The 13,877-nt window shown below is 32.0% G+C and overlaps 3 protein-coding genes across 5 annotated transcripts; all 3 read right to left on the reverse strand.

Moving 5' to 3' along the window:
- Nucleotides 284–2,814, reverse strand: LOC109334957 (1-aminocyclopropane-1-carboxylate oxidase homolog 1-like). Its single transcript, XM_019570949.1, has 3 exons — nucleotides 2,160–2,814; nucleotides 1,008–1,329; nucleotides 284–752 (listed from the first exon to the last, which is right to left on the reverse strand). The coding sequence occupies exons 1-3, from the start codon at nucleotides 2,741–2,743 to the stop codon at nucleotides 504–506; spliced, it is 1,155 nt and encodes a 384-aa protein (XP_019426494.1). The 5' UTR covers nucleotides 2,744–2,814; the 3' UTR covers nucleotides 284–503.
- LOC109334958 (1-aminocyclopropane-1-carboxylate oxidase homolog 1-like) lies at nucleotides 7,355–9,698 on the reverse strand. Of its 2 annotated transcripts, XM_019570952.1 has the most exons (4): nucleotides 8,929–9,698; nucleotides 8,127–8,448; nucleotides 7,523–7,791; nucleotides 7,361–7,469 (listed from the first exon to the last, which is right to left on the reverse strand). In XM_019570952.1, exons 1-3 carry the CDS (start codon nucleotides 9,474–9,476, stop codon nucleotides 7,543–7,545), a joined length of 1,119 nt encoding a protein of 372 aa, XP_019426497.1. In that variant the 5' UTR covers nucleotides 9,477–9,698; the 3' UTR covers nucleotides 7,361–7,469; nucleotides 7,523–7,542. The 2 variants fall into 2 exon arrangements, with proteins under 2 accessions (XP_019426496.1, XP_019426497.1); XM_019570951.1 differs by having other exon boundaries at nucleotides 7,355–7,791.
- Nucleotides 10,147–13,196, reverse strand: LOC109334972 (ER membrane protein complex subunit 3-like). 2 transcript variants are annotated; one of them, XM_019570976.1, is made up of 9 exons: nucleotides 13,102–13,196; nucleotides 12,562–12,724; nucleotides 12,365–12,458; nucleotides 11,973–12,092; nucleotides 11,800–11,848; nucleotides 11,429–11,528; nucleotides 11,266–11,327; nucleotides 11,104–11,162; nucleotides 10,147–10,507 (listed from the first exon to the last, which is right to left on the reverse strand). In XM_019570976.1, exons 2-9 carry the CDS (start codon nucleotides 12,711–12,713, stop codon nucleotides 10,403–10,405), a joined length of 741 nt encoding a protein of 246 aa, XP_019426521.1. In that variant the 5' UTR covers nucleotides 12,714–12,724; nucleotides 13,102–13,196; the 3' UTR covers nucleotides 10,147–10,402. The 2 variants fall into 2 exon arrangements, with proteins under 2 accessions (XP_019426521.1, XP_019426519.1); XM_019570974.1 differs by lacking the exon at nucleotides 13,102–13,196 and adding an exon at nucleotides 12,966–13,095 and having other exon boundaries at nucleotides 10,197–10,507.

Here is a 13,877-nt window from a genome sequence, read left to right on the forward strand (position 1 = left end):
ATATAGTAGTAGATGATTGCAGTATGTAGATAATGGGGTAATGAGATTGCATCAAAGGAAATTCAGGGTAGCTGATTGGTGCATTACTATTTTACTTTAAGAGATAGTCTCAAGGGTAGTAGAGGAGGTGGAAATGAGAAAGGGTCGAAGCACACTTAAGGAGTTTGAATGGGTGCACTTACAATTCATGAGTTACAAGTTAATCAAATAGGATAAAAACTCTCATGAAAAATATACTAAATTATTACCTGACCTGAATATGTTATGATGGGTAGCATGTGAATATTTGCAATGTTATTTTTTTATTTGGACGTTGGAAGAATGAAATATAGTTGCTGGGCAAAATCATTAACTAGAATAATGCCACAAATCATTTTGAAACAAGCTTCTACAAGATTCTACAAGATTGTGCTTATTTAACTCAAAATTAAAGATTCTCTAGCAGTGGTTTTTAAAATGGTGGTGCCATTAGAGAAACCGAAGTACATGATCATAGTAATGCCTCAACGCCTGAAATCCTCAAGCCAGAGGGTGCCAAGTCCCTTTGAATTGTAGTTGTCAATATAGTCTCTCACTGTTGTTTCTTTGTAAAGAGGAGGATTCTCTTTTGATAACAACTCTTTTATAGGACCATAAACCTCATTAAATGGTTGAAGATGAGTGCTGAAAAAGCATGCCACTGATGTCCTTGGTCCTACAATGTTTGCTAAAACTCTGTGCTTGGCACTCTTGAATTTATCATTAGAGATAAGCTGCAGTACCAAAACACAAATTAACTTCTTGAAATATCTTTCATACTATAACATTTTTTTTGCATGGACAAACATTTTGTTAAGATAATGGAGAAAGGGTACTCATGCTGACCCCACTTAGTAGAATAAAAGTTTGGTTATTGTTGTGGAGAAAACTTATTTGTAAGAATTTAAATTTGGACTACTCGACTCTTGATTATAGAACATAGATTTGGGAAGGAAAAAAAGGCATGCATGCTATAAAATAGTACTAGCCTGGATGAGGTCTCCAATATTAACAATTAAAGCTCCTTCCATTGGCTTGACATCAACCCATTGATTTTGGTAAAGCACTTGAAGGCCACCAATGTTGTCTTGAAGAAGTATAGTGAAGAAATCAGGGTCAGTGTGTGGACTGATTCCTAATGTTTTGTGTGGCTCAGGGCATGCTGGATAGTATTGAAATACAAGCATGTGCCCTTGGCCACATTCCATTTCTTCCAAGTGTTTTTGTTTAAGCCCCAAAGCTTCTGATAGTAACTCCAATAGGGTGAGGCCTAACTTCTTAACATGTTCTGAGTAACGAATAGCTATATCTCTATAAGAGTGTAAACAACAACACACGTTAGGAAAACCATAATCTTTTGCACCTTTTTCTCAACACCATTTTTACATCTACTTTAGAAGTATTCATAATTTGGTAGATAGTTGTTTTCAAAGTAAAGGTATTTTGATCAATGAGTTGAAGAAGTGAGTGATGTGAATATATCGATGTTATTATTTTCTAGACAACTAATTAAATCACAAGCTTGACAACCAATGTTATTTGAGTCTCACACTCACATATTGAGTAGCAAGAGTTCTATTATTTGTGCATATACTTCAAACATTTGTCACAAGTTTAATTCTTAACTTATCATCTATTTTAAATACCAACACTCTAGAAAATAAATTATTTCATTGTTCAGACCAATCATCCCAGATACATCCAAATTATTGATAATATAAAATGAATTTATTCAAAATTTACAATTTGAATGTGTTTGAGATCACAGTATGGAGACCATACAATTATTTCTTGTATTAAGGATACATATACACATTTGTTTATAGTCTTGTCTCACCTCATCTTGTTTTTATGTCTAAAAACTTAAAAGCTCTGGAATTCCTAATATTCACATAACATTTCTTTTGGAAAAAGTAATAATGTTTCCCTCTAATAAATTATAACATCATTTTTTACAACAAAAGTACTATTTTTGATATATGCATATAAAGGAACAAAAATATGTTGTTACTAATTATATCCCATACGATCTCTTGAACCAATAAAAATATGTTAGACCAATTAAACAGTTGTCATTTTTATTATTTTTGCTTCAATATCATTGATATGAAACATGTTTTGAGACAAATAAGATTTGATACCTGCAAGCTGCAGGTAATATCTCTGGTGTGGGAGAATCTGGAGCCATGGCACAAGTCAAGGTATCTTTCCAGTTTGCTGCTTTTGAGTGAAACAGATCAACATTACTAACATACCTAACTGTTCTTAACCCATCACGAGTATAATATTCTTTTTTCACATCATGTGGCTGTTCATGAAACCTACGACCTCCTTCCATGACCTCATCAAGTATATCTTTAGGAATCCCATGATTCACTACTTGAAAAAATCCACATGTTTCAGATGCTTCCTTAACTTTTTCAATGATATATTTTCTTCCAATACCATGTTGCAACTGTTCAACTTGAAGATCTATCACTGGGATATGAAACTCAGTGGAAGTGGATGATGATGATGTTTTCTTGCATGGGTTCTCATTAGTAGATGAAATGAAAATGTGAGGAATCTTTGATATGCCAGCATCAACTAGTCCTTTGACACCAGCTTTAGTGTCATCAAAAGCTTTTAGCTCTTGTTCCCTATCAAAAGCTTTGAGCTTTTGTTCAATATCATTTTGATCCAATTCATGTTGTGTTGAATTGTGTTGCACTTGTGTATCTACCATGTTGTCTTTGTGTTTTGTTTTTGGTATTGTTGGACAAGAGTATAGAGGAATGAGTATGTGGTTCACCTTATAAGTAATTACGTAACAGACATAATGTGATTGGCATGAGGGAAAAAGATTATACTGTTCGTTGTGGGCATGTGACAAAAATATATTTAACTACCATTATTTTTAAATTATATTTTAATAACGTTTTAAATTTAAATTATTTTCCTTCTCATATTTTAGTAATGAACTATCCATAATTAAGGAGGAGATCAAAACTCATTTCTGGATGGATTGATCAAATGAAATTCACACGTCATTACCTAATTAATACTAAAATTAAAGTGACCAATTAAATTAAAGACTAAAAATCAGAAATTAAAATTATGTACATTTATATGTATTAATAACATATTTAAATCTAAAATTTATTTTTTTCTCTTCTAAAAAACATAACATAAGAATCACAATTCTCTAAATCCTTCCCATATTTGTTAATGTTATATATATATATATATCTTAAAAGAGTCTTGTTAGTGATAGTTCTAATAGAAGTTTTGAAGAAACACAAAAAGAAATACATTAGTGTTGGAAAATTATATATGTTTATTGGTTCTCCACGTGTTAAATAATTACGTTCAGTACAAAATAACTACATGCGTATTCTTCTTAAACAGTATTCTAAGGACATTTCTTAATATCTTTTTGGAAATTTCATTTACAATAAATCAACTTATTTACATATATTATTTACTTCTCATCTTTACAATATATATATATCAAAACACTCATTCAAAAAATAAATAACAATCAAAATCTCACAAGTTAATTCATAACCACACACAACTAATTAGTCAACCGAGTTATTTTTGTTAGGAATGAAAACTAAAGAAATAAAGCTAAACAAAAGCTAAGTTCTAAGGAACCAAGTTCGCATAGCATCACCTATTATATTATTAAGCTCGTGGATAATGATTAAGTAAAAGTAGATGAATTTTTAGCTTCCATCTTCACAGGTATTGAGTCTATGATGCCTAACACAACAGTGATATAGCGATGGTGATGTGATAATACTCCTAAATAAAAGATATTGCATATATTGAGTCATTATAATATATTAACTTTCAATAACCTGAATCTCAAGCCACCTAAAGTCCATAAAGCAATCTCATTCTCATGAGCTTCCTTAGGAGATTATTTAATAATCCAACTGATCCCATAAAACATATATCCAACTACTCATGTTGTTTTCAAGAGGCCATCACAACCAACCTTCTCAGGGATACCGAAAGAGTTACCATTCACATTTAGAGTAACATAACTTTCACTACCCATTATTTATCTTAGCCATCATTGTTGACAATAAGCTTGACTAACATCCTGGTATACTGCCTCAATATTCTTTTCAGAAAAAAAAAATATGTATATACTGCCAGTGTCTAAATTTTACATATTGTCATTATATTATTTACCATTCATTTTCAATTATTATTAACTCTTCAAAAAAGTAATCCAAATAAAAGGTGAATGATATATTGACTATATATAAATCTTTACACCACGAATGCATAAATATTATCCTCAATTTGTAATATGTTGATGTGCATAATTAATTAGTCACCCGAGTAGCAACCGAAGTCAGTTAATTTTTGATATTGCCTTTTTGTTACTGAAGTCCCGATTATATATATTCAAGCTTTGAGCGTGGACCAAATTTAAAAATAGGAAAAATTAAACATATCATAAAATAAGAAGAAAATTGTTCAAGTATTTTCACTAGATCCATCAAATCTATTGACTTAATTGTCTCTTGCCACAAATTGTTTTTATGATAGAAGGTACTAGATCCCAAGTCAATTCTAAATTTTATTTATTCTATTCGTCCAGCTCATTCACATTTCATTACATTATATTTATATGGTAAATCAGGATTTGTATCTCCCATGTCCATCACAGAAGATAACGTTAATATATATAGTTATTGAAGTAAACAAAATTCTTAATCGCGTGACCTTATAGACAGCTATACATGTAGCTTTACTTTTACACTGGCATGTTATCTCTATCTATTTTTTATTTGCCCAAGACCCTAGCTAGGTATATAAAGTTAATCTGACCCCAGCTTAGAAGATCTATATAATGTGCAAAACTCTCCCAATGCTTTTTGGTAAATTCATAAAAAAAATTAGTTCGAAATCTTTATCACGAAACCAAATCCTACTTTGGTCCAGCAAGGTTTTAGTCCATCTTATTTTTCACGGTTAATTTGGTTATTCAAAGATTACAATAATTTAGTCCTAAAAAAAACCTGTTACCAAATTATATTGTCATGATTAATATTAAAACCATCTTAGTTTCTCTATGTGACCCACTACAAACTAGGATCATCTGTTCCCAAAATTTTCTATCTTCATGTCTTAAATTAATCATATTTTATTAAATAGTATAAAAAATATTCTTTTTTATTTTTTGAAGTATATGTTTACTTTCAATTGACTCAGGACACAATCAGAATAGAGCCGATCCTCATTCGCATTACATTAAAGTATAAAAAGTTGGGCCACACATGTGATTTACCCCTACAGTGAACTGGTATGCCTCAACCCATTTTAGAGAGAACTAGCTAGCTCCTGGTTCAAGTGACATTTAGAATAAAAAATTATTGAAATTGTGAATCCCCTTTCTCTTCCCAATCCCTCTCTATTCCTCTCTTTCTCTGGTTTATGGAATATATAATATAAAGTTGTAAGTTGATTTCTATTGTTGCTATTTGTGCCATTAGTACAAGTTCGTCTATACCCTCCTTCCTACACAAATCCTTGAAGAACTTTACCATTTTCTCATCACTCGGTAGAGATAGACAAAGATGTTTGGAATGTTTAATTATACTTGTTTAATATTGTAATAAATAATTGTAATTTTTTGTTCAAAATTTCCTTCATATATGCATAGAATTTTTCGGATCAAACGTGTGTACATACTATTGCTTATCTTACCACATGCAGTCATTAAGTTGCTCTATGAAGGGACTAACAAGTATCCATTTTGATTAGTATCTGAGGCTAATTTGTTTAGAATTTCCTTGAAATATCAAGTTGACACTGTTGTTGGAGAACCAAAATACATATTAACATTTGTCTCGAAAAATTAATAATTTTTTGTTTTAGTCTATATAATAATTTATTTATTTTTGTTCTAGCTTAGTATATTCTAAAACTTTGGTTTTATTCCCTAGTGATATGTGGCTACTTGATTATGGTATGTCGTGAGATTGTCATATCATAGATAAAAACTAAAACGATCAATATAAGTAGGGACTAAAATTTAGGAAAGAGTTTAGAAACTAAAATCAAAATTACTTAGATTTTTACCGACTAAAAACATTTCACCCTAACTACTTGTATTTCCCTTTCCTTGAACATTGTTGTAAGGGCACTCATAAAAAAAACAAAGAATAACTAAAATCTCTCATACAATAAATTATATTATTTGAGTGCTGCACAACTCTATTTCTTTAATTGTTCAATTTCGCCGGCTCATTTACAAGGAAAAAATGTCACATTTCATTATATTTATATGGTATAAAAAGACCGGAATTCCTTCTTCTGATGTCAGAACAGAGAAGATAACATTCTAAATATGAATCATTTTTTTATTTTACCAATTTCGTTAGCAATACAAATAAAAACAATTTGTAAGTCAATAATTTTAAGTCTTAGTATATACAGTAATTGAACAAAACAAAATTGTTCTAATTACGTGACCTTATAGACAATTGCACATGTAGTTTTACTTTTACACGGCAAGTTATCATTCATCTAATTTTTATTTACCTAAAACCCTGGATATATAAAAGTTAAATTGACCCATGTTTGGAAGATCTTTAATGTGCAAAACTCTCCTAATGTTTTTCCCCCTGCAAATTCATAAAATTTTAATTCGAGACTTGATCAAGAAATTCCAAATCCATTCTACTTTGATCATGAAGGTTTTAGTCCATCTTAAGTTAATTTGGTTCTTCAAAAATTACTATTCTACCAACTTACTGCTCAAAAAAATTTATCCTCGTATCAACCAAGAATTAAGAATTCAAGACTATTACAGTGGCCTACATAATATGTTAAGTAATGTACTAATGCGTTGAATCAGATATTTGAAAAGGGGGTTGAAATTGTGAATACCCTTTCCCAATCTATAATGCTCTCAATTCCCCACCAACTCATCTATTTCTCCTTTTCTTTGATTTATGGAATGTAGAATATAAAGTTATAAGTTGAAACCATCTAAGTTATAAGTTGATTTGGGGCTATCTTACTTACAAAGTAAAAGTGTAATGCTTTCATATTTATTTCTCCAGTTGTCTAAGATCGCTAAAAAAAGTAAAAATAATTATATTATTCGTAGTTAAATGATTCATTCATTGAGGGTTAGAGACATGATTCTATCCTAAGAGGTTTCAAGATTAAATATTCTTATATACAACTTGTATGTAACAAATGTTCCCCCCCTAACAGATACATAATATAGAAATCAAACATGATAATTAACATAATGCAGTAAATATAAACTACTTTAAATATACCATAGATGTAAACATGAATATAGACATGACAAAAACAAATATTACTAAAGGGTCAAAAGTTGATGAATAAATTTTATTTGTAACATGTCATTATTCAAAATTTATTTAAGAAGCTTTACACCCTTTAATTTTTCTACCCATATACCAAATGAACCATAAGTAGAGTTCTTCAGTGGCAGTTCTAATATAGTGGCTCCATTGATGAAACCAAAAAGCAAAGCATACAACTTCTTCAAAGCCTGAAATCCTCAAGTGCAGGTGTGCCAAGCCCTTTTGAATTGTAGTAAAGAACATAATCTCTTGCCGTTGTTTCCTTGTAAAGAGGAAGATTCTCTTCTGATAACAATTCTTTTATGGGACCATAAACCCGTTTTGATGGATAATAGTAAGTGCTGAAGAAGCATGCCACCGATATTCTTGGGCCTATAGTGTTTGCTAAAACTCTGTGCTTGGCACTCTTGAATTTGTCATTAGAGATAAGCTGCACTACCCAAATAAGTTAACTTTTTTTCCCCTCAACTTTTGATAATTAAGCAATGATTAGGGGCTATAATTAAGCTTTCTCCTTTTCATAACCTTTATAGTCTTATGCTGAAAATGTAGGATGCATGCTAAAAAGGACAGTTATACACTTTTCCAAATTATATTGCATATTAGATACATGTTCAATGGTTATTTGTTTATGTATAGGAAAGTAGTTATATTGCATATCACAATTGTGGTTGTAACATTGCACTTTTGGTAGTCTCCACAACCAAATCAGACACATTTTCCTACAATTGTCTGCAACTGTGGTAAACACAAAACAGTACTCACCTGAATTAAGTCTCCAAGATTAATGACTAAAGCTCCCTCCACTGGCTTGATATCAACCCACTGATTTCGGTAAAACACTTGTAGGCCACCGATGCGATCTTGAAGAAGGATAGTGAAGAAATCAGGGTCACTGTGTTCAGTGATTCCCAGAGTTTTGTCTGGCTCCGGGCATGCAGGGTAGTAATGAGAGACCAGCACATGCCCTTTACCACATTCCATCTCTTCCAAATGTTTGGGTTTGAGCTGCAGAGCCTCCGAAAGCAACTCCAATATGATATCTCCAAGCCTCTTAACATGTTTTGAGTAACAAATCATGATTTCCCTGTAAGAGTGCCAAGAACAGTACAGATTATTTCTTTAATTTCCAAACACAGATCACACTAATTCATAACTGGGCACCTATTAATATACAAAATATTGGGGCTTCGTTAGTTTCATATTCTGACATATAGAAAGAGCATTCTTGCAAACTACCAACCATATCACCACCACACTACAACCACATCAATACCATCATTATCCAAACACCTATCATGTTCTACTATAAGTGTATATGCATATTCAATCAATCAGTATTATATTTAATAAATCCATTTTTTGTTACTTCTACCTTGTAATGTTATTTTGACTCTATGAACAATTGTCCCCAAAGGTAACATTTATTATTTTGATAAAATAATTTCCCCTCTTCTGATTCAGGTAATTAGTTGAATTTGTCTTCTCTAAAAAATGAATTGAATTGACAGTTAACATCACTAGGGAAATTTTATTATGGATGATGTATCAGATTGAGCATACATACCTACAAGTTGTAGGTAATTCTTCAGGCTTAGGAGGATCTGGAGCCATGCCACAAATCATAGTATCTCTCCAGTTTGCTGCTTTTGATTCATACAGGTCAAAGTTACTGAAATATCTCACTTTCCTTGACCCATCTCGGGTATAAAATTCCTTTTTCACATCATATGGTTGTTCATGAAATCTACGATCTCCTTCAATCATATCATCAAGCACTTCTTTGGGGATCCCATGGTTCACTACCTGAAAAAATCCACATGTTTCAGATGCTACCTTAACCTTGTCAATGATATCTTTTCTTGCAACACCATCCTCTTGCAACTCTTCATATTTTAGGTCTATGACTGGGATCTGAAGTTCATTGGAAGTAGATGTTGATGTTTTGAACGAGTTCTCAGTAGTGGATGCAATGAAAATGTGAGGAATTTTATTGATACCAGCATCAACTAGTCCTTTAACACCTGCTTTAGTGTCATCAAAAGCCTTTAACACTTGTTTCCTATTACTTTGATGCAATTCATACTCGTGTTGTACTTGTTGTGTATCCATCATTTTGTACTTCTGTGTGCCTCTGTGTTTTGTTTTGTTTTGTTTTGGAGTGGTTGAAATAGAGGAAAGAGTGGTGTCCCACAGTATGATTTATGTAGAGCAAAGAACAACAAAATCAATCAACATGCTCTTATAAAGGTAACATATGTAGACGTGTCACTCTTCTTGTCTTGTGAAAAGGATTTGTAGGTTAATGTGCAAGGAATACATAATGTAGCACGAAGTATCAAACAGACAATGATAATGTGGAATGTGGAAAACTAAATCTTATCATAAGGTATTGGTTTTTCATCTTTCAAACTGAATGTTCCTAATCAAAGTCCAAATTTGGATGTCAAATTGGTAAACAGAAAAGGACATTTTGAGTTTTGGTTCATCGTTGTGTGAGATTTATTCAGTGACTTACTATTCATATTTAATTATTATTAGCTATTAAATGAGTAATACAAAATAAATGTTGAATAATATATTTATTGTATATAAATCTTTATGTGGAAAAGGAAACCACCGAACCAGCAAGAGCCAACCAGGGATGTAGGATGTTAGCAAGATCATTTATGTCCAAATGAAATCATGGTGCTGCCTTTTGGGAAAAAAGTTATTTTCATACGGTTGAATTTTATCATCTATGTCCAAATAATTTTATTTGAAGGAAACAGTGTACCTCTCAACATTTCATGGGAAATATATATCTATGCTTGGTGTGGTTATAGGAATTCTGGAAAACATACAAGATCGACTAATTTCATTTCTGGTCTAAAAAAATGGCAGAATGTTTTCTAATGATAAAATTAAATAAAATAAGATTCAAAATACATCATTCATGGTCTAAACATGACCTGAGAGCTAATGGTAAAACTCCAACAACAATAGAATCTGCATTTACTATGCTAATGCTAGCAAATAAAGTTCCCATTCCACAACATTTTTCAACTGGCGATTTTCCTTAACACAGCTTCAGCACGCTGCTCAAAATTTGGCAAGGCCCAGTCATGCTGGGTTATGTCAAGATTGTCTTTCTCAGCGCTCAGACCCTGAAAACAAGATTTATAAATAAGATTAAAAAAATCCATAAAAGAGGAGATTATTTTAATAGGACACTTAGGGTTTCTTTGTGAGTTTAATTTTGGAGGGGAAGACTTTAGAGCTATCTCATCAGTGTATTTCATGGCTCTCAAGCCTCTCTTTCCCTTTCTTTTCCTCCACAACTCAACTTGCAAACAAACCCTAAGGTTCATTTGAGTTGAAGTTAAGTGTTTCCTAATCCATGTTTGAACTTTGAACTGCCTACAACATTAAAAAATAATGTTGATACCACAAAATAGCCAAACCCTCTTAAAATACTACCCTTTTCCTTTTCTTATACACTTGGTACTGAGCACCTATGTTTTGCTTCTCGTTCTACAGTTTTGCTAAATTTCACCTATTTCACCTGGCTGCTGCCATCCATGAAATTTTATTTATAGCAGAGCACCTCGTTGAAATAAATACCATTTCTCATTGCAAAACGGTGAAACAAATAGGTTGGAGTGGGTGGGGGATCAACGACTAATGCGATAAAATGTAATGTTAGACCTATATGAGGCAAATATTGATCTTGAAATTCATGAAATACCACTTAGATTAGTACCTTCGAAGGATCGAATCCAAATCCACCCATTTGCATCATACGTTGTGTATCATCTACAGCTGTATTAAAAAGAACAACACGTCACAACTTTTGCCAAGTGTCTATCCAAATCACAGCTTTGAAGGGAAAATGGACAAAATATTGAAAAGTGGTGTCACTAACCATTTTCTTCCCCCAAGATGAGACTAAAAAATCCTCTTAATCCAAACAGATTGAGGAAGTACCTGAAATGCAATCATGACAATTAAATCAAAATCAGTAAAACAGGTAGAGAGAGAGATATACATCCAGATGAAATAGTAAGTTCCACGAAAGTGAAGATTACCAAGACCGACTGCTGACATAGCTAACATCTACTGTGCTTAGGTCTATCCCATTCTGTAACATCGATCTAAACCTCTGCGTCAGCGGAAAGGGTATCTTGGCTGCAGGAAAGTATTAACATTATTTCCTTGGAAAATAATAAAAGTGGGGAATTTACGGCTAAGCTCAGCAAGTGGTACTAGAATAAGTTAAGACATGTGTATGCTTATAGAAAATACGGTTGTATAATCATTAACAGAAAAAGTTAGCAGCTTGACACTTTGATCAATATAACAGAGATGTTTGAGAATATGAATTCAATCAATTCATGCAAAGAAGAAATATTCCATTTAACCAGGAAGAAAGAGGAAGAGGATAGGCTGCAAAAATTACCTGCTACGAATCCAGAAAAGAAAAAGTTCACCCAGGCAAAGGTAAGAGTCTGTCCAAAAGGGGGAAACATAAGAAAATGACAGTAAGACATCTCATACTGGCAAAAAGTACATGATACAAAAGGAGTATGATCAATCTTATGCCAAGGTACAACGAAATTCTAATTTCAACACCTGAGGAATGATCATCGAAAGGTTTTTCTTCATCATATCCATGGCCATGTTTGGATCAGAGAACATTTGTGCTTGTGGATTTGTGGCTTGGCCCTTTGGAACAAACAACAGACCGTTTTCCTTCAATGAAAGAAGACAAAAACATTTAGTTCCCTGTTTAACTGGTTAGATATATTGCCATTTAATTTAATATACTACACATAGCGCATGACAGAGTCATTAATTAAGAAGTTTTAGTTCTGTCGTAAAAATGTCAAATTTGAAATTTAACTTGGTTGTTATCATGGAAATCTATTCATGAACTGTCCAATAAAGGATCCCACAAAACAAGGTTTGGCTACAACCAGATAAGTAACCATCTGAATACCACAATATACACAAAACAAACAAACCTCATTGCAAAAATAAGTCTTGCGGGCGTGAAAAGCCTTTGAAGGAATAAAATTTGCTCCAGCACGTAAATTCCGAGCTCTAAGCATCACTTGTCTGGATTAATACCACCAAAACAATAACATCCTCATATAATCAAATCAAGGGCAGAAAAATAACTAGCAACATAATAAAGTATTGACTAAGAGTTGTGAAGTACCCCTCTTTAACAATTTTAGCATCAGGAGTTTGGGAAGAGCGCATAAGCTTCGAGACGAAATAGCGGAGCACACCAATGAGAACCATAACCACAGAAAGAGGGATCAGCACCCAGTCTCTGATTGCAGTATCTAGCACCAGATCTGCCGCCATTGTTCTGATACCTAAAATCCAATATCAATTAATCACCAACATATATATGATATAAGTAGATCATGATTTCATTCATATAAAGCATGATAAATCGATAGTTCTTCAAAAAATTGAATGCAGTGAATTTCGAAGTAATCAGAAACACAATTTGTGTTTGTCTAATATTCTTTAAAAAACAGAAGGAAAAGCCTCAAAATCTAAATTTTTCGGTTTGGGCTATTGAAATTGGGAACGAGGAATATGATATAATACCGTGTCGAACAATCTGATTCGGTTTATCGTGAGATAACAAAGAGAAAGTGATGAGAAATTGAGATGCGTAAGAAACGAAATCAGTGGAGAAAGGGTATTATTTGAAAATTGAATGCAGAAGTGGAACTATACAAACCTAAATTGGAAGATGGAAGAACAGAACGAAGAAGGTAACAGTAATGATACACAGCCAGCACTCCTACTTCAATACGCGTCGTTTTGATAGACAAAATTGCAATGTGTCTATTTGATAAAAAATAAAATAAAAAGTACTCACAATTTGTTTTTTTACGGTGTTTTAATTTTTATAATTGAAAAAAATACCAAACTTGGTTAAAGTAAAAAATTGGAGAACAAATATATTAAATAGGTTAAAAAAAATAATATTACAAAATTCTATTCTAAGGCAATTTATACCTCTATTGAAATTATACCTCTAATTATCATACTAAATTATACTAATATTCCCCATATTTTAATATGTATAATTTCATTAAAACTCATGAGTATCGGTATAATTTACCCTATTTATTATCCTATAATGTGGAAGTTGGTCTTGGCAAAACATAAGGATAATTATGCAAAAGTATTATTTATAAGATGTTTTTATGTAAACTTTACTTATCAATAAAATTGTTATTTCTTCATTTTTTAAAATATTATAAGATTCCGATCTTCCAATCATTTAATATTAAATTTTAATTAGTTTTATTAAAAACAACATCTAGAGTAATAATCTTAACCAAATCTACTAATACTAAAAAATAAATTATATTTAAATGTATACTAGGTTTCAATTGCAATATATTTGGAGCTTTTGGATTATCATGGAACATCTCTCAAGGCCAGTGGTGATACTAGTAAATTACTGATTTACGAGTACTCATTTTAGTCATTTATAAGTTAAGTAAT

This window comes from Lupinus angustifolius, chromosome LG20 (genome assembly GCF_001865875.1).
Source record: "Lupinus angustifolius cultivar Tanjil chromosome LG20, LupAngTanjil_v1.0, whole genome shotgun sequence".
NCBI classification, from domain to species: Eukaryota; Viridiplantae; Streptophyta; class Magnoliopsida; order Fabales; family Fabaceae; genus Lupinus; species Lupinus angustifolius.